A 19378-nucleotide genomic window follows, 5' to 3' on the forward strand; every position below is an offset into this window, starting at 1 on the left:
TTTATGCTATGACAAACATTGAGACAATGGGTATTTTCATATGTATCTCCTGGTTCTGATTCCCCTCTGACTTCTCTGCTTTGCTCTAAACAAGGCAAGGGTCAGCAAGCTTTTATGTAAAGGGCCAAAAAACAACTAGGCTTTGCGAACCATTTATTTTCTCTTGCAACTACTCAACTGTTCCACTGTAGTGTGAAAGCAGCCACAGATAGCACAAAAATGAATGAGCATGGCTGTGTTCCAATACAACTTTATTTATGGATACTAAATTTGAATTTTATATAATTCCCACATGTCATGAAATATTGTTCTTTGATTTTTTTCAAACATTGAGAAACATAATAATCATTCTTAGCTTATGGGCGATAGAAACCAGGTAGCAGGCCAGATTTGGCCAGTGAGCCCTATTTTGCTGACCGATGGTCTAGATCAGTGGTCAGCAAACTCATTAGTCAACAGAGCCAAATATCAACAGTACAACGATTGAAATTTCTTTTGAGAGCCGAAAACCGACTTCTGCACATGGGCCACGAAGTTTCAATAGCACTGTACGTGCGCGCCCGCATGTGGTATTTTGTGGAAGAGCCACACTCAAGGGGACAAAGAGCCGCATGTGGCTCATGAGCCGCAGTTTGCTGACCACTGGTCTAGATGCCCACATCAAGGATATAAAGGAGTTCTCTGAGGCATGCCTTCACCCACTTCCACTGTCCAAGCAAGGACTGGGGTATAGGATTGGCATGGGAAACGTCTGTGGGTCACAAAGGAAAGGCTCTGACTAACCCTTTGGTCTCTACTCAGACTCTGTGAAGCTGGTGATTTGGAAAGTACAGTTTGCACCTCTGGAACCAGGCCATGGCCCCTGAACTCAAACCATCTGCAACTTTCTTCTGTCAGCTCAGCCCCTACAATTTCAGGCCTTGATGGAGAGCGAGGTTTGTGACCCCACTTCTTGCCTTCTACCCCACAGCCCCTCTAAAACCCTTTCTTCACTGATTTACTACTTGGGTAGACAGGGATGGAAGCCAGGTGGCAACAGTGCTAAGGAAACAGGAATTTTATGTCTTGATCTTGGCATTCTCCATCCAACCTTATGATGGACCTCTCTCTTCCAACTTCAGGTTCACTACCATGGCCAACCCATCTCTGTCAATGTTTCTATCAACAACTCCATCAGCAAGATCATAAAAAAAAAATCAAGATTTCAGGTTAACTTCTTTTCCTATCCCCCTGCACCTGTTCCCGAATCCATAGATCTTTTCCTAAAACTCTTCCCCACTTACTCAATCTGCATTCATCCAGGCTTTTCATCCAATTTAGGTTTATCAAAATACTTATCTTTGTCTGTGAGCACATTTTAGTGCACCTGCATATTGTATAAGGTCACATCTGAGGGCAGTGAGTTGGGGTCTTGAGGATGACTGATTAATTATAATTATGTGCTTTTCCTGGCTGTTTAGTTGACCAGATCACAGATGTTTTCCTGTATTCACTAGGAAAGTACACCAAGACAGTATTCATTCAGGAGTTCACATGAGCTGGAGCTGGAGCCTGGGTCAGAAAGCCAAAGGTTGGGGTAGTGGGAGAAGGCTTGAGGGCTAGAGGCAGGGGAAAGTAGGAAGTGGGTAAGAGCACAGGACTGAGAAAGATCAAAGTGAGGGTTGACCTGGATAAAGGGAAGGATTTCCAGGAGAACTAGAGGGAATATACCCACAAGAGGATAATCAAAATACTGGTAGAGGGCAGGGGCATAAGGACTTCCCATCAGAACAAATTGTTCCTGTTAGGTTGAGGCATGGGGGAAAGACCACAGCCATGCAAGCATCCGCAAGGTAGATGGTGACAAAGATAACTGGCGCCTTCCCAGACCCCTGCCCGAGGCAGGAATTCCACATCTCTCATGCTCTCCACCCTCCCCTCACCAAACGGCTGTATAAAGGAAGTACCTAAGCCCCTGTTTTGGCGCGAACTCCCCTGACCCACTCTTGGACCGGTGAGTTTCGCCCGGGAGCGCAAGATTAAAACCTCCCTCCCTTTTCCATGGCCTGGACTCTGTGTCTTGTTTCCTGTGTCGCAAACCTTTCATCTGGTGCCGAAACCCGGGTGGGGATTGAGTGTGTATCCCATTTGGGGTACCCCTCCCCACTTGTCTCCCGGAACCCTCAGGCTTCTTTCCAGCTCGGCAGCGTCAGTTGGTGAGTCCCAGTCCCTATTGATTCCTAGGGTCCTCCGTCGGCGTCTCTGTCCGTAAACCGCGGTCCGCGTCAGAGATTGCTTTCCGGGCATAGCCCTCCGGACCTTTCCAGGAAAGGTTCTGACCCTGGGGTGTAGTGAAGACGTTCCTACTCCACCTTGGTCTCCGGCCTTTTGGCCTCACTCCGATCCCAGGGGGTCAGCGAGAGACGTCTCCCACCATCCCTCGGATTCCGTCCGTAGCCTTGGCTCAACGATTGGGACGCTGATCCTTGGGCCTCTGCTACTGACCCTAGGTTTCAAAATGGGCACCAGAAATCCAAAACTGACTCACAGGCGCTGCTGGGTGCCTACTCAACAATCCGGCTAAGCTGGGCCTGTCCCAGGATCTGCGTCCTAAACGCCTCATTTACTTCTGTACCGTGGCATGGCCTCAGTATGAATTGGACAACAGGTCACAGTGGCCTGAACATGGGACTTTCAATTTTAACATCCTGACCGACCTTAACAACTTCTGCCAACGAGCTGGGAAGGGGCTGGAGGTTCCATATGTCCAGGCCTTTTTCAATCTGCGCTCCCGTCCCTCCCTCTGCTCCTTCTGTTCTCTCTGACTCTGTCCTCTGCTCCTTCTATTCTCTGACTCTCTGAACCCAGCTGCTCTCTCACTTCCACCCCTCTTCCTCCCACCGAACACTTTCAGCCCCCTCCTCCTCCTTCGCCACGGCTCCCTTTCTTCCCCTTGGCAGGTGCTTTCTCGGCAGCACCTCACCTGCCCACCCGCGGCTTCCGCGGCCGTGGGTAACACCACCGCGACCGCGCCGCTCCCTCCCGCGGCCGCCGCTGCGCTTTCTTCCCCGCGAATGCAACCATCGCCACAAGCATCGCCGCTGCACAGCACGAGAGCCACCCGCCCGCCATCCCGCAAGCCGCTCCAAACAGCTGGCTCCCGCGCTCCGGGGTGGGGGAGCGGAGGCGGCAAGGGAGCAGGCGTGGGGAGGGCGGGCAGTGCCGCTGGCTCAGCCACAGGACGCCCCGGACAGCGACCGGGCTCGGACCCCCGAGCCCCCGGGGTCCGCAGCCCCGCCTCCTCCTCCTCCTCCCTTCCGACTCGCCTTCTGCCCTGCCTCCTTCTGCCCTGCCGTCCGCTCCCTCCCTTCCCCCATCCTCACTCCCCGACCTCCCCAGGCCGTTCCTCGTGAGGAACCAGGCTGGGTGTACCAACTAGATACCCCGGAAGGGCGAGAGGGGCGCCGACATCGCGACCAGATGCTCCAATGCCTGATAGCCGGCCTACAGGCCGTCTCCCACAAGGTCATGACCCGCCGCTGGCCACGCTGGAACTGGCTGAAGGCTGAAGATGGCAGGACTCGACGACCCATCACCCTCGCCGGGCCCCCAGGTAAACGCTCAAGGTAGTGGGTAAGCAGATCTCCTTCCTGATCATACGGGGGCTACGGCTCTGTCCTTGCCCTCCTTTTCCAGGCCATTGCCCCTTCCACGATCTCGGTCATGGGTATTGATGGCAAACATGCTCTGGCCTCAGCGCCTTCTCACCCCGCCCTCTCCCCCTCTTCTCCCTCCCTAGAGAACAACTTTCTTGCTGGCACAGGCTTATCAGAAACTCAGTTCGGAACTCAAGCAGTTAGAGGCCTGTTCCAAGAAGTTTTAAAGTTAACTGTTGACAAGGATTTTAAAAGGACCCACTCACCTGGACGGTCCTGCCCCAGGGGTTCAGAGACAGCCCTCATCTGTTTGGCCAGGCCTAACAGAGACCTCCGACAATGCTCATTAGAACCCAGCACTCTCCTCCAGTATGGAGATGATCTCCTTCTCTGCAGCCCCTCCCTGGACACGTCTCAGAGGCATACAGCTGGCCTCCGCTGGTAGGATTCTTCCAGCCTTCACCCCACAGCCTACCTGTCCAGACAGCTTGATCCCACAGTTCGGGAATGGCAGCCCTGCCTCCGGGCTCTGGCTGCAGCTGCTGCTCTCACCAAGGAGGCCCAGAAGATTTGCCTCCAGCAACCCTTACAGGTCTTCTCCAGGATCTTCTGTCACACCGGTCCTTATCTCTCCTTGCCCCCTCTCCCATGCAGGAACTCCATCTCCTGCTCCTGGAGAGTCCTGACATCTCCCTAACTCAGTCCCCAGCCCTGAACCCAGCCACACTCCTTCCTGCTGCCTCCACCCAACCTGCAGCAAAGTACTCCTGCCCCGAGGTCGTCAGAGGCCCTCACTCAACCTCGGGCAGGACTCTCAGATCTTCCTCTCTCTAATCCTGATTTAACTCTGTTTGTGGATGGAAGCTCTTGTCTAGACCCCCAGGGACGTCAGAAAGCCTCCTACGCGATAGTAACTCAAGCGGACCCTGGATACGGCCTTCATCCCTCTTCACCTCGCCCACACTGCGAGAGGCAGTCACAAGTGCCTGCTCCTCCTGCTCACCCCAGGGAGGAATGCGCCCCAACTTTCCTACCCATCAAATGAGGGGACACCTCCCAGGGCAGGACTGGCAGGCAGCTGCTCTGGGAACAGGCTGACAGGTGGACGGGACTGCACACAGTAATCCTCACAACCCCCACTGCGGCCAAACTACTTGATGATCCATCAGGGCACCACCTCTCCAGACTCAAGAGGACCCCGGAGCAGCATGACTTCTATAAATGTGAGGTGTTGGGCCCCACTAAGGTCTGCCTTAGCCGCCCTCCCCCTCCTCCTCCTCCTCCTCCTCCCAGCCCTGGGCAACCTACACCCACCCCCACCTGCTTATGTGTGGAGGTTCAAGGTCCATGAAACCTACGACCAGGACAGCACACAAGTCACCCGGCAGGTAGGATCTCAGGACTGCCCTCTGGTCGGATGCCAGGCGGAGATCCTGATTGCTGTCGACCTCCGGTCAGTGTGCAATGGTGGCCGACCATATGCCTACTCTGCTTACAACCAACGGAACCCAGACAGGTGTAATCGAGACGTCAACACCTATGGGGGTTGCCGCTGGTCAGGCTGTGTCATCCATGATGCCTATAATGAGGTCAGGTCTGGTCCCTTTTTCTGGAAGGACGGGACCTTCAACATCAGGGTCCGGGACCCCTGGGACCAGCGATGGGTTGCAGGCGTTATGGGAAAACTATATGGGGATGGTTGGAGTTTAACCCCTTCAGGGACCATCTACATCTCCCGGGAATATGTCATGGCCCAGGAGGCCCAAATCCAGGTCTCCAAAAAGCATCCTACAGGCCGAAAATTCCCTTAAAGGGAAGCTGCCTGATTCCCCCCGGGTAGAAGTCCTGTCTTCTTGGCTCCAATTTATCCAACACACTCTACTATTCCTTAACGAGACCCGCACCCTGCCCAATGTCTCGCACTGCTTTTTATGTGTCTCTCTCCAAAGACCTTTGCTGGCTGCTGTCCCACTCATGACTCCTCCAGGAACTCAAGGACATGGTGAATGTCAGCCTCCCCTGACTGGCATTCCCCTCTGGGAACCCGAAACTCCAGAGCCCACCTTGCCCCCACGGATATGCTACCAGACCAGCAGCAACCGATAACTGGGACAGTCACTTGAACTGTACCCAAAACCACACTGCAGCCAGTCCCACCAAGGCCAGCCCGGGTACCTTCTTTTGGTGCAATGGCACCTTAAGCAACTGCATAAACTCCTCTGACCCCGGGCCGCTTCGGGGTCACAGTAGTTCCCCAACTAACCTTGTATGGAGAGTCGGAGCTTGCCTGGTTGCTCCCTTCATCCCACCCCCGGGCCCGCCGGGCCGCCTTCCTCCCTGTCATGTTGGGGCTCCCTGCCTCCTCAAATTCATCCGCTCCCGGATCGCAGAAATGTGACTGTAAACCAGCTCCTGTTCCATCCCTACACTCGGCTGCCCCTCAACCCGCCTCTGCCTGACCCTGGCCTTTAACATCCCCCACCCTCTTCGCCCCTGGTCAGCAGGAAGTAGCCAGGACGATTTCGGCGCCCCCTATCACCAAAAAGGCTGGGATGTTAGGTTGAGGCATGGGGGAAAGACCACAGCCATGCAAGCATCCGCAAGGTAGATGGTGACAAAGATAACTGGCGCCTTCCCAGACCCCTGCCCGAGGCAGGAATTCCACATCTCTCATGCTCTCCACCCTCCCCTCACCAAACGGCTGTATAAAGGAAGTACCTAAGCCCCCGTTTTGGCGCGAACTCCCCTGACCCACTCTTGGACCGGTGAGTTTCGCCCGGGAGCGCAAGATTAAAACCTCCCTCCCTTTTCCATGGCCTGGACTCTGTGTCTTGTTTCTGCGTCGCAAACCTTTCAGTTCCCACTCTCCACAGTTAGACATGTCAGCTCTCTTGGATACTCCAGTAAGTTCGTGCAATTGTGGAAGATACTCGAGAATAAAAGTACACTTAGTTGGCAAGCATAGCCTAAGTTCTTCTCTTCTTCTCCTTTCAAAAGGAGACAATAGATGCTAACTCCAGCTTCTTCAAGAGCTTTGCAGTAACCCCACTCCTGGCTGCCAACTGCTAGAAACGAGGCTTGGCACTGGATGGCAAACTCAAGCATGGTGATACCAATCTGGCCTCTAGCATGATGTAGGTTCAATGCGACTCCCAGCCTCCATTTTATATATGCATGTTATATATACAGTTGTGAGGTTTCACCTTCAATAAAGCCTACCTATTTTTTAAATGTCCCTAGGTTAGTGTTCAGCGATCCCTTGGGCCTAAGGGCCAACAGTAAGCTAAATAATGCCCATGGGATCAATGGCAGGCTTAGGTCATAGGTATCGAGAAAGGTAAAAGTGGAGAGAGAAAATTCCTGTTGTATAATATTTCACAGCTCACAAAGGCCTTACTATGTTTTCTTCATAAGAATCCCAGGGTGCTCTTTCTCCATGGAGAATGCCTGTACCATTCCCTTTCCCATCTCCTTCCCATCCCTCTGCTCCCCCCTGCCCCACCCCCCCACTCTCCCCTAACCTCTAAGGGCTCCCATGAGACATGTAACCAGGGGAGCAATGAGTAGCAGCTCAGTCCCAGGGTGCTCTTCCTCCAGGGAGCACTCCCCTCTTGCTATTCCCTCCCTCCTCTCCTCTTCCTCCTCTCATCCTCCCTGTAACATCTTTTTGGTTTAAATCATATAACCCAAGAGTTCAGAGCCATTGTCTCTCTCAACTGGCCCACTCCTTGCTTGGAATGTATTTTCAATAAATCCCACTTTGCTTTACTTAAAAAAAAAGAATCCCAGTAAAGTAGGCTGTAAAATTGTTGTTCAATTTTATACTTAAGGACCCTGAGGCTGAAAAAGACAAAGGAATTTGTCCAGGCATGCAGAGCTAATAAGTGGCAGAGGTGGAAAGGATTCTAGCACATGTCATCTGGTTCTAACACTGTGATCTCTACAGTATCTACTCTCTAGGGAAGATAGAAATGGATGAAAGATTAGGAGATGAAAAATGGAGGAAAAGGAAGACAAACAATGAGAAAGATATGATACAAATTGATAGAATTCTATCAAGTCATTCATTTGGTCTTTTGACTTCAGAGGCCTTAGTGTTAGATGTATCTCCCAGGAAAAACCATCTGACATATGTTCATTCCCTCCTGCCTCTCCTCATGCCTCATCAATCATGTAGCTATAGATTACTAATGCTAGAAAGACCCTTAGAAATTATCCAAACAGCATTATTTTATAGAAGATCAATACCCCCAACCAATGAAGACTTTCCCAAGAACATACAGCTTTCTTTGTCTTATTTTTCAATCATGGGTTTTTTTCTATTGAGCACCTATTACAAAATACAAAAAAATTAAGACAATCTCTGCCTTCAGTCAATTTATGGCCTAGATGGGGAACAAAGAGGAATGCAAATGCAATCTAACAGTTAAATGTTAGTATAGGTGGTTCAGATTATAGATCCAATAGAAGGTAAAAGAAGCCAACATAGCTGGAGATATAGAATGAGCTAGATCTTAAAGAATGTGTAGAATCCGCCCTAGCTAGTTTGGCTCAGTGGATAGAGCATCAGCCTGTGAACTGAAGGGTCCTGGGTTCGATTCTGGACAAGGGCACATAACTTGGTTGCAGGCTTGATCAGGGCTCATGTGGGAGGCAATCAATTGATGTATCTCTCTCACATAGATGTTTCTCTCCGTGTGTCTCTCCCCCTCCCTTCTACTCTCTTTAAAAAATGGAAAAATGTCTTCGGGTGAGGGTTAACAACAACAACAACAACAACAACAACAACAACAAAAAGAATGTGTAGAATCTGGATAGCAATAGAGGAAGAAAAGAGCATTCCATTTGGGAACATGGCATGAGCAAAGGCTAGAAGGTGGCATGTTTTGGGCATGGTGAGAGGATGGGTCCATTTAGGTTGTTTTCCAGGTATTAGAGAATTAGGACAGAAAAGATTAGAGAGGCTGGGTGGGGCAATATTGTTAAGCAGAGTAGTTATATTCAGAGAGGTAGGATTTTGAGAGGGTGACATGGTAAAACTGCATTTTAGGAACAGAAATGTGATCCCAATGAGTAAGAGAGAGTAGAGCTTGGGAGACCTGTTGGAAGACAAAAGGTGCACAGGAAGGGACTGGGGGACTTGATTAATTCCTCCCCTTCCCCCATCCCCACAAACACACAATGAAAACTACCACCTCCAGTCTTAGACCTGGAATTAACAAGGAGCTTCTGGGGATCCTGGTGTCCTACAAAAAGTCAGAGTCAATCTGATGCTGTCCAGTGGAGGGTGAGGGAGGGTTCAGGGTCTGTCTGGGCAGGGGTTGAGAAGCTGAACGTTTATTCCTTCTGTTTTCCTCCCAGTTTGACTGAGCCAATCAAGCTGTCCCCTACCATTCTCACAGATCAGGTTCCCTGTGAACTCAGTGAGAAAACCACCTTTCCTTCCAGAAACCCGTTCTGTGGCTAACTTGGTTTTAGGATTCCCTCATCCCCCAGTAAAAATAGATTACCTTTTTCCATTTCCAGCTGCTAATTTTATGGTGTCATTCTACCCTTAGCATTATAGGCAACCTGACAGCCAGGTAATAGAGTGGAGGACCAGGACAAGAGAGGAGGGTGAGGAGATAAGGAGACCAAAAGAGTGATGAGGGAATCTGAGGCCATCCCAGAACAGGAAAACTGAGGGAGAGAGGTTTAACAGTGGATTTGGAGGGAAATCTATAACTCTGCCTTGGAATTCTTACAGTGATGGTGATGTGGAGCTGCCCCTGATCCTGATGCATCCAAAGCCATCTCATGGTGAGTGACCAGGTGGGACTCACAGGAATGGTGGGCCTTCCAGTTCTGATCTCATGGATGGGGACTAGCAGTTTGGGTGGAGACAGCAATAGGCAGGTTAAGTGTCTAGGTTTTCAGGGGAAGTAGTGTGTGTGTGTGTGTGTGTGTGTGTGTGTGTGTGTGTGTGTGTTGTGTGGGAGGGAGAAGGTTAAAAAGGAAGGGGAAACTTATATGCATAGCCCATGGACACAGAATGGGGAGGGGTGGATGAGTTGGTGGGGTGGGGGTGTGGGGGTGGAAGGGGTCAATGGGAAAAAAGGGACATCTGTCATACTTTCAACAATAAAGATACATTTTTAAAATATATTTTTATTGATTTCAGAGAGGAAGGAAGAGGGAGAGATAGAAACATCCATGATGAGAGAAAATCATGGATCGGCTGCCTCCTGCAAGTCCCCCACGAGAGATTGAGCCCACAACCCGGGCATGTGCCTTTGACCAGAATTGAACCTGGGACCTTTCAGTTAGCAGGCCGATGCTCTATCCACTGAGCCAAACCGGCTAGGGCAAGATAAATTAAAAAAAAAATTTAAATAAAAAGGGGGAAGACATTTCTTCAGAAACTGAAGAGCCCCTTATCAGCTTCAGCTTCATTTTTCCTCCCTCTCCTGGCTTGCCTCAGAGGCCACTAGGTAAGGAAATGAGAAGCCTGGGAGTCCCATCCTCCTTTTCCCACTGCCATCCTCCATTTTTTGACAGTGGAAATGTAAAAAAGCTCCCAGGAATGTTGCTTTCAATGCATTTACAGTGAAAACTTATGGTTTAGCTTCCTGTAATAGTTCAATGCTTTTCAGCCACTCTCCTTTCCCTTCCTGCACCCCTCACTCCCCACCCCTGCTCCTCTAGGGATCTCCACTCCCCTCTTCTCTTCCATTCCAGCCTGCCCTCTTGCTTTTACTTCCCTCTTTCATTCTTCGATCCCTTCCCTCCATCCATCCCTCCATTCTAATTTCCCTTTCGGTACTCAGGCGACATTTGTGTTTGGGTGATTAGGGAAGGAGTGAGTGAAGGGAAACAATCTCATGTGGTTGATCTGGGAGTGCAGGGGGGCTACTGAGAGACAGCCAGGGATCTGAGCCGGGAGACAGGAAAGGGATCACTTCTCTGGGATCAGGAAGAGGAAATGTGGAGGATGCCCAGAACCTTGTTCCTAACCCTCCAGTCGCCTCTGCTGCTTCTGCATGCTCTGAGAACATAGTCATCCAGGAGTTTACCCGGCAGGAGCCCCAGCAGTGGCTGCATCAAGGAGAGCCAGAAGGCTTTGGCCCTGGAGCGGGACAAGGGGAGTTGAGCAGCTGGCTCTGGCGCTTGTGTGTGAGCCCCATTGTAATGCTCTAATAAATCAGCTTGTCCAGACATGGCTGGCAATCTCTTTGATATTTCCTCCTCCAGGAGGGTAATGGAACTACCAGAAGGAGCACTCCTTTCCCCGTCAGTGATTATATTACCATATAGCAGGTGTTTTTCCCCTAAATGACCCCCTGACTTCCTCCTGGCACGCTGCCCCCTTGGTGGGTCCTTCAACTTTCCCTCAGATGCTGTCTATCCTCGCCCCCACCCCCCCCCCCACTCCCACCCCGTGATCGCCCATTGCCCCAGAGAAAGGAACAGCTAGAGCTGCCTGCCAGTGGACAGTGCTATGCGCCCAGGTCCGAAGGTGTTTTGAATAGCGGTTGGACTGAGAGCTCTGAGAGTATTCCACCTGGAAACCTAGGAGAGACCCCAGTACAGGTCTCTGTGTAAATCCAAATTCCTGTTCCTGGGGGAGCAGAGTGATGGAGGTCTGCATTGGGCTTGGGGGATAAGGAGGTGTGACAGTATGGAATGGAGTAGAGACTTCTCTGGTTCGCCCAAGGTGACAAATGTCTTACTCCTCTGCCTCACAGTGGGGAAGACATCCATCACCACCTGCTTCAATGATCCAGAGCTTCAATGATCCAGAGCTTCACCTGCGCTGGCCAGGTGAGCCCTCCACCAAGGCATCATGAGGTACATTTTTGCCCCCTTCCTTGGCCCATTCACCCAGGCATTCTTCTCCTCAAAGTGATCTATTGTAAGTGTTGAGAAGTTGAGCAGGACAACCTTTTCAAGGGCCATTCTCCACTACAGTTCTAAGGCTGCCTGGTATCGGGGGAGGGGAGTACAAAGTATCTCTATTTGCAGGCAACCATTGGATTGACTTCCTGTCTAAGATAATGTACTTGGAGGACTAAATAGTGAATGTTCACCCTCATATCATTAACCCTATACCTCAACCGCTTGGGCAAATGGGTCACAATGGGGTAGTCTTATCACTACCTGGTCCCTTACATAATTTCTCATTATCCCAGATTATTTATGGATAAAGGGGAAGGAAAGCATCAATCAGCCCTGTCCTGTGTCTTGTTCTCTATGTCCTCATTTAAACTTCAACTGTAACACAGACAAAATCCAAGAGGCCTTGAATTCTTAATCTGCTGCTCTATAGGGTCTTCCTTAATCAAAACAGTATAACATTGGACCTGTCCTAGGATGGTAGGTCACTTGGTTTGTGGCCATAGTAGCCAGTATTCAGGGACCTAGATTCCTTGACTCTTTTTATTTTGCCTTTATTAAGTCCTACCCTTTAAAGGGCTAGTTTCTTGTCTATCTTTTTCCACCTTTGTTTTATGCAGGTTCAACTGCAGCTATGGGACATAGCTGACCAGGAGCACTTTTGCAACCTGATTCCTAGCTACATTATGATTCAATATTTGCAGGGGTTGTCTATGATCACAAGGGGAGTGTTATGCTGTTTTATTTGAAAAAGGGATTGAGGTAAGCAATAGCAAGTTTGGTGAGAAAAGGCGAGAGGAAGGACAGATACTTTATTCTCTCCAAACCTCTACTGAATGTTTCAACACTCTACAACACATTCTCTTGTATACATCAATTCTTTCAAAGAGACAGATAAGAGTGTAGAAGATGTTTAGGAAGAAAGGTGATAATGTAGTCATCATGTTGGTGGTTAACAAGATTGATCCAAACAAAAGGTAAGGTGTAACTACAACTTTTTCTGGAATACCTAGAGATTCATCTCTGTGGGGAGGGTCTACTAAGCTCTATTTACTTGGGAGAAGTTACCAGTGTCAGGAATCAGGAAGGTTATGGGTTCAAGGCTTCTAGGGTTCCTATTCCTAGAGAGGCATTATTATACCTGAGAAGGACCTATTTCTAGCCACTAAATCTGGTCAGAAAGGGTCTTATCACTACCTGGTCCCTTACATAATTTCTCATTTGTCCAGACAAGTCTCTACAGAAAAGGGGAAGAAAAATCCAAAGACTTCAATATAATGTTTATTGAAACCAGTTATAATGTGAAAAATAACTATTCTTTATAATTCCCTAACACTCTTGGCTCTAGCCACCCACCACTGCTTACTCTTTCAGATAACCTTGGCTTGTCCTATCATGGGGTGAGGGTACGGTTCATGTCCCCATTATGCAGTGAAAAGGCTCAGAATCATGTCTTTTTCCTTTTGCCCATCACCATTCTCTCTCCCTCCATCACCGCCTCTCTCCCTCTCACACACACACATGCACATACACACAGAGCTATTCCTGTGCATTGTTTCTGAACTTCCTTCCAGAAGTAATTTATCTCCATTGAAGGAAGAAGAGTGTCCTTTATTCCAGCTTTTTTTCTCGGGTAGGGAGTTACAAGCAGAGAAGGCAAACTTCCCTTGCTGAGTTGATGGCCAGGCCAATTTGTCTCCCTAATATTGAAAAGACAAGGGACTAACTCAGCCTAAAGTAGTTCCCTGGTTTGCCTTTAGGTGAAAGGGATTGTAAAATCAGAATTCCTCTTCTGTCTTCTAGAAGCTGCTCCCGAGAGTTGAGTTTTGACCCCAGCCACCTCTCTATTACTTTCCTTAACACACTTCAGTGGTTGAAATCTAACTGGAGAACTCTGATGCAGTAGGCATCAAAAGTCATTGTTCCTGTTGATAGCTTAGGCTGTTTGCCTAATTTGATGAATTTATTGCATTTGGGCCTCCCAGTACCAGTCCTTACCCTCCACCCTCAGGTTTATGGTTTAAATATTCAGCCACTTACTAAGCTCTTGTCTTAATTCTGGGGCTTAGAAGTAAAACGAAACACCTGGAAGTGTCAGCATTTCTTCCTTGACTGCATCTCCCAGTTATGGGTGAAGTGTTCTTGCAGGGCTCAGGAATCTCACCTTACCTTCACTGATCACTAAGAACTGCATCACTATTGGGCAAGCGTCCTCAAACTACGGCCCGCGGGCCACATGCGGGTGTTTTTGCCGTTTTTTTACTTTGAAATAAGATATGTGCACTGTGCATAGGGATTTGTTTATACTTTTTTTTTTTAAACTATAGTCCGGCCCTCCAATGGTCTGAGGTACAGTGAACTGGCCCCCTGTTTAAAAAGTTTGAGGACCCCTGCTATAGGGGATGCAGTTCTACAGCAGCTGGGATACCTCAAAGGCCAATACACTTCATTCTCCACTGTTTTGTTATCTACACCCTCAATAAACAACTGGTCACTGCTTGTACTTTCTCCATGCTATACCTATACTTCCACAATGCAATTGCATCATCTGCTACTCCAACCAACCTTGAACCATTCCAAGTACCACAGAGTGAGAACCAATTTAGGGCAGGAGGGGTTTTGCCTCCTAGGCCCATGGTACCTGGCTGGGACTTTTTACCTTTTACACCTCTTAGATGAGTTAACAATAGGGATAGTCTTGGATCTCAACATTCAGCCAATATGCCTTTGTGCAAGTAAGAGTTTCTTTCTCATATGGCCACTGGGGGGCAGCATAGCAATAGGAACAGAGTAAAAGGGAATTTCCATGACATATAGAGACTGCTAAATGAGTTCTGCCTCCAGCTCTGCACACAAGGATGTTGCTACACAACAATGGCACCAAGCCTCTAGAAGATGTACCATAGCAGAGCTGGGATGGATTTACAGGAATAGCCAGAACTTCCTCATAGAAATATAGCACTACTACTGTATTTAGAACTGTTTCCCATATTTGAAGACTTATTTACCTTACTTAAAATTTCAGATTTCCAGGCTCCACCTCAGACCAACGAAATCACTCTCCAGGGGAAGGGCCTGGAAATATATATTTAAGCTTCCCAGGATTCTTTCAAGGAAAAATTGGGACTTTCATTATGGGGGAACTTCAGCCCATGCCTCATTAGAAAAGTTTCTATTCTGAATGGGTATTTTGAACATGCCAATGAAAATGACATAAAGTGTGGTCTGGAATCTCTAACAAAAGATTGTAACTAAAGAACTAAAAACATGGCAGAAGGTTATTTGGAGCTGGGGTGAAGAAAAGGGGGAAGTCAGCTGTCAGTACTACTCAACCTACAAGTTGGAAATTGGGAACCAATTTCTTACTGTTATCCCTGAAAATAAATGCACCTAAGCCTCTCCCTTAGTTTATGTTCCAGATCAAAGAATCAGGGAAAGGAGAGGACAGAACAATATTAATACTGCCCCCCTCCCCCCTTCCACAGAGAAATGTCCAAAGATCACAGAGGAAATGGCAGGTTTCCTCCAGTACTCTCTACCATATACCATTCCTCAGCTATACTGTAGCTAAGATTCCCTGACCTCCCTGCTATTCTGGGCAAATAGAGAAAATTGTCAAGTAGGTATAGTGTTGCTGTTACATCCTGTGGCTCTTATCTTTGAAAGAGCTTTTATTTTTGTCTCAATAGCATTTTACACTCAATGAGTATCATCCAAAAAGTCACACCAACATTTCTTCAGCATGGCATTTTACTTTCTGGAGGAGAGAATAGGAGGGAGAGGAGGGAAAACAGGGTCCTACAGGAGTCTCAGAAATGTCTGAGACTATATGAGAGTGTATGTGGCTTCCCTGAGGCCTTCCCAGCTTGTCCTAGAAGATTTCATCTGAAGGGCTGTGGGTTGCAGCTCTCTAGTGCACAGTCCTCTCTTTTTGGCGATGATAATCTGGGGAAAAGAAGAAAGAAAAGGAGGAAATATGCAGGTTATCTTGAGGCCTGAGCTCCCAACTCATGGGGCCTCAAATAATCAGGACTTCAAGAGTTCCTACCCAGGGCCCTTCCAAGTAAGAAAAAAGAGAGTGACACTTACTGTAGGGAAAGAAACGGACACGCATGCTGATTTCACGAGCTGTCTTCAGGATCTCAACAGCCTGAAAGGAGCAAAACAGCTTGTAGAAATGAAGATATGACCCAGGACAGAACATAACAGGAGGAAAGTCATTTGCCACTCAAACCTTCTGGGTCACTAACAGCTGCTTCCTTCTGGTACACTTCCTCAGGAGAGATTCTTTCTTACCAAGTTACATACAAATTAGGCCAGTGGTCAGCAAACTCATTAGTCAACAGAGCCAAATATCAACAGTACAATGATTGAAATTTTTTTTGAGAGCCGAAAACCAACTTCTGCACATGGGCCACGAAGTTTCAATCGCACTGTACGTGCGCGCCCGCACATGGTATTTTGTGGAAGAATCATACTCAAGGGGCCAAAGAGCCACATGTGGCTCATGAGCCGCAGTTTGCCGACCACTGGATTAGGCTAATCCTGTCCAACTTGTCCTACCTGGGATCGCTTCTTGCCTCACCACAGCCCAAGTGCTGTGCTCACCTTGCTATGCTCAATATCTTGGAAATCCACATCATTTACAGCTAGGACTTGGTCCCCTTCCTGAAGTCCTGCTCGATGTGCATCAGAGTCTGGGATCACCTGTTGGTAAGGAGAGAATATGTCTGATTGAGGTGGGATAATTTCAAAGACTGTAAGTGAAATTAAGTGCTATCCAAATGTAAGGTTCTATTGTGTGTGTGTGTGTGTGTGTGTGTGTCTGTGTGTGTGTGTGTGTGTGTGTGTACGCATGCATGCACATGTGCGTGAAAATGTAGGGAAACAGATGCTTGCCAAGTGGGAAGTTTTAAGTGGGAAAGAGTTTCCCCATTATGGCCCTTCTCAGAGTCTACTAAATCATCCTTCTCCCAGGCCCCGGGACATCACAGTTCTGCAATCTGATAACGACGGGAAGTAGCTATCCATATTGCCTACCAGGTACACTCACCTTGGAGATGAAGATGCCTAGCTGGGAGGCCTTTCCTCCTCGGATGTTAAATCCCAACTGCAAGACAAGAGCACAGAATGGGGGCTCAATATTGACAACAAACACAAGAATATCTAGTAGCATCACTATATGATAGCTTGGCTAAGTGTCCCTCAGAGAGAAGTCAGAAGTTATGGAAATGGTACCTCAGCTTTTCTGCCCAATAAAGGTAGTATCCTTACCTCCCTACCTGCTTCCCAATCTGTACTCCCAACCACAGCTAACTTCTGGGGTCTGGTGTGAACAAATCTAGCCTGGAATAAGACATCATTGTTCCATTAGCTCACCTGAGCTCCAGGAGGCTTCTTTAGTGTGATGATTCGGGGCAGAAACTGGGTCAACTCATTGTTGTAGTCTGGGTGGTATACTCTCTGCAAGACACAGCAACCCCAGAAATCTTATTACCAGACTTAGATTTTTTAACCATCTTCATCTGGAACACAAATGTATCACCCTGAAGTCAGGAAAAGGTAAAGTCATGGACTTAGCTAAAGAGAACAGATAATACTGTCCAAATGGGTAGGTGGATAGCTTGGGGAAATGCTAGTAGTCCAGTAGCTCTCCACTTCTTTACTTTGACAGAATGGAAAGCAGGGCTCTGAATTTCAAGAATTATCTTGTATGAATGGACTCTGGAAGGATTCCATAAGCTTCCAATGGGCCCAGTTGCTCAGAATCCAATTTCTGAGTCCCTTGGCTACAACAAAGGCTAAGAATCATTCTCCATTGAGTTTTCTAACCCTGCTATCCTACTTTTCATATATCATCTCATGTCCATGGGGAAAAATCAGCTATTCAAGAGTATAGATGGTTCCCACCTCATGAGGAGGAATCCATGCTGGGGGATTCTCATAGGCAGGCAGGAAAACCACTGGGTAGTCATCATAAGGAATTCGGCTGTCCATCTCTGGCAAGGCTCTGGAATGGAAGAGTGAATCAAAGCTGACAAAGATGGTTCAAAAGGGACAGTAGCCCAGCAAGTTTCAGAAAACAACTCCAATCTATCTAAGGCTTTCACCTATGGTATCAGCTCACTTCTAGGTGATAGATTGGTGGAAAGAAGAAAACAGATGGAAGAAAACAATGAACTTTGCTGGATATCTGGATGCCAAGCAACCTGCTAGGTCCTCTATAGAGATGATGTCCTTTTTCACAACCTGAAAAATAGATGTTACTCTCTTCAACCTAGAGAAGAGGCAAGCAGGATGGCGTCTACAAAGATCTGTCTACTTTCAAAGTCCAAGGGAGTGCTGACTCCAACTATCCACAGGTGTTGTAGGTGGCAGGCATGGTGTTACACCTCTGGGGTCAGACGGTACCTAGGTTCAGCCACCTTGGTACTTGAATTCTGGCTAGGAAAGAATTTACAGTTAAGACCCAAACTATAAGAGAACATTTATTTATAAAATTACAAAGATGGAAGAAGTAATTTGTAGACGAGGTGGGCTTAGGAAACAAGTTATAGAAGTAAAGGAAGGGCCCTTGGCGCTTGGAAGTAAGGAAGATAATGGTGAGGAGCCTGGGGGGGAGGAGGGGCGGGCGGCGGTGTAAAGGGAAAGGCACTGGAGTGCTCCCTGGAGGGAGAGAGTACCCTAAGGGTTGTAAGGGTGGAGATATTAGGGGAGGTCCAAGGGGAAGATCTCAATAGACTGTTCAGCAGTTTTCCAGGTGTGTCCTTTCAAGGTCTAGGTCTCTACTGATTGACTGGCCGGCACCAGAGGTGGGGCGGGGTCATTATCCAATGCAGCTGGTCCTGAGGTCAGCTGTGGCTGCTTTTGTTGCTTATCTGGTCCTGGAGCTGAAATAAAACTGAGGCTTAGATGTTATCTCTAGGGAGGAAAAGTCAGGGGGTCCAAAACTGGATATGCTAGGCCCTAGCAGCTAGGGGAGGAAAGGTCACTCTGGGGCAAGATCCCACCCTACAATAGTCCTTTGCTAGGCATCCGGGGCTTTCCACCCTGGTGACCTTGGCTGCCTGGCCCTTCCTCCTTGCTCTGCTCACGTCTAACTGCCCACCACACAGGGGCTGGAGGCACGGCACCGCCCACATTCCCTAGATGTGATCGGTAATTGTGGCGGTCCCCATATCAACCCTTCCTTCACCACCTGCCACCTCCAAATCTCCTCCCCGCCTCCTGCCTGAGCTCCGCGCATTCTAAGAAGTAACTGCCATGATAGCTCACCTGCCAACAGGCCTCAGCCAGCGTAGGTTCCGCTCACCGCCAAATCAGCCTGAGAACCGGAAGCAGATGCTACGACGGGTCCCCAGGGGCGGGATCGACGTGCCGCGCGCAGGCCCACCCCTTCCTAAAGCGTTTGCGCAAACCGACGTGCGTGCACCTCTGGCCGCTTGTCTGCATTCCGATTGGCTGGCGTCTCCAGGGCCAATTTGAAACTTGGCGGTTAAATATCCGGTTAGGACAGGGCAGCGGGAAGACCAGAGAAGGTACGTTTAGTTTGGAGAGTGAAGGGGAGACCTTAGGAACTGCCTTTCCCGGTACCCTGGGGCTGTGGGTCTTTGTCGACGCCTTCGCTGGGAGTTTCTATTTTAGAGGACACTTCGCTGTTTTTAGAGTATCGGGCTGCCGGGCCGTCTTTTGGTGGCCAAATCCGAGGGAGATTGACCCTCCAGCGGCTGCGACCCTGCTGAGAGAAGGAGCTGCCTCACCTACGCCGAGGTCAGTAACCCATCCCCCACCCCCTGCGGAGGGTCAGCACTAAGGAGGACGCTCTCCCGCTGCTCCCAACCCACTGAGATTCATCAGCAAGCCTCTTTTCT

The 19378-nt window shown here is 48.8% G+C and overlaps 2 protein-coding genes across 4 annotated transcripts; one reads left to right on the top strand and one right to left on the bottom strand.

The window, feature by feature from the left end:
• Positions 1-26: 26 nt before the first annotated feature.
• ARR3 (arrestin 3) lies at positions 27-10764 on the top strand. The gene is given in 12 exon segments (XM_008155977.3): positions 27-30; positions 802-935; positions 1122-1187; positions 1190-1208; positions 1461-1537; positions 6636-6769; positions 8837-8885; positions 8888-8922; positions 9194-9217; positions 9382-9434; positions 10636-10700; positions 10702-10764. Coding segments are annotated over 12 exon segments (723 nt in total).
• A 4475-nt stretch (positions 10765-15239) lies between these two features.
• PDZD11 (PDZ domain containing 11) lies at positions 15240-18864 on the bottom strand. Of its 3 annotated transcripts, XM_054716405.1 has the most exons (9): positions 18783-18864; positions 18191-18397; positions 17618-17756; positions 17418-17517; positions 16887-16970; positions 16561-16617; positions 16116-16214; positions 15597-15657; positions 15240-15452 (listed from the first exon to the last, which is right to left on the bottom strand). In XM_054716405.1, the coding sequence occupies exons 4-9, from the start codon at positions 17502-17504 to the stop codon at positions 15418-15420; spliced, it is 423 nt and encodes a 140-aa protein (XP_054572380.1). In that variant the 5' UTR covers positions 17505-17517; positions 17618-17756; positions 18191-18397; positions 18783-18864; the 3' UTR covers positions 15240-15417. The 3 variants fall into 3 exon arrangements, with proteins under 3 accessions (XP_054572380.1, XP_054572383.1, XP_008154185.1); XM_054716408.1 differs by lacking the exon at positions 18191-18397; XM_008155963.3 differs by lacking the exons at positions 17618-17756; positions 18191-18397.
• Between the last annotated feature and the right edge of the window lie 514 nt (positions 18865-19378).

Source organism: Eptesicus fuscus, chromosome 1, assembly GCF_027574615.1.
Source record: "Eptesicus fuscus isolate TK198812 chromosome 1, DD_ASM_mEF_20220401, whole genome shotgun sequence".
NCBI lineage: Eukaryota > Metazoa > Chordata > Mammalia > Chiroptera > Vespertilionidae > Eptesicus > Eptesicus fuscus.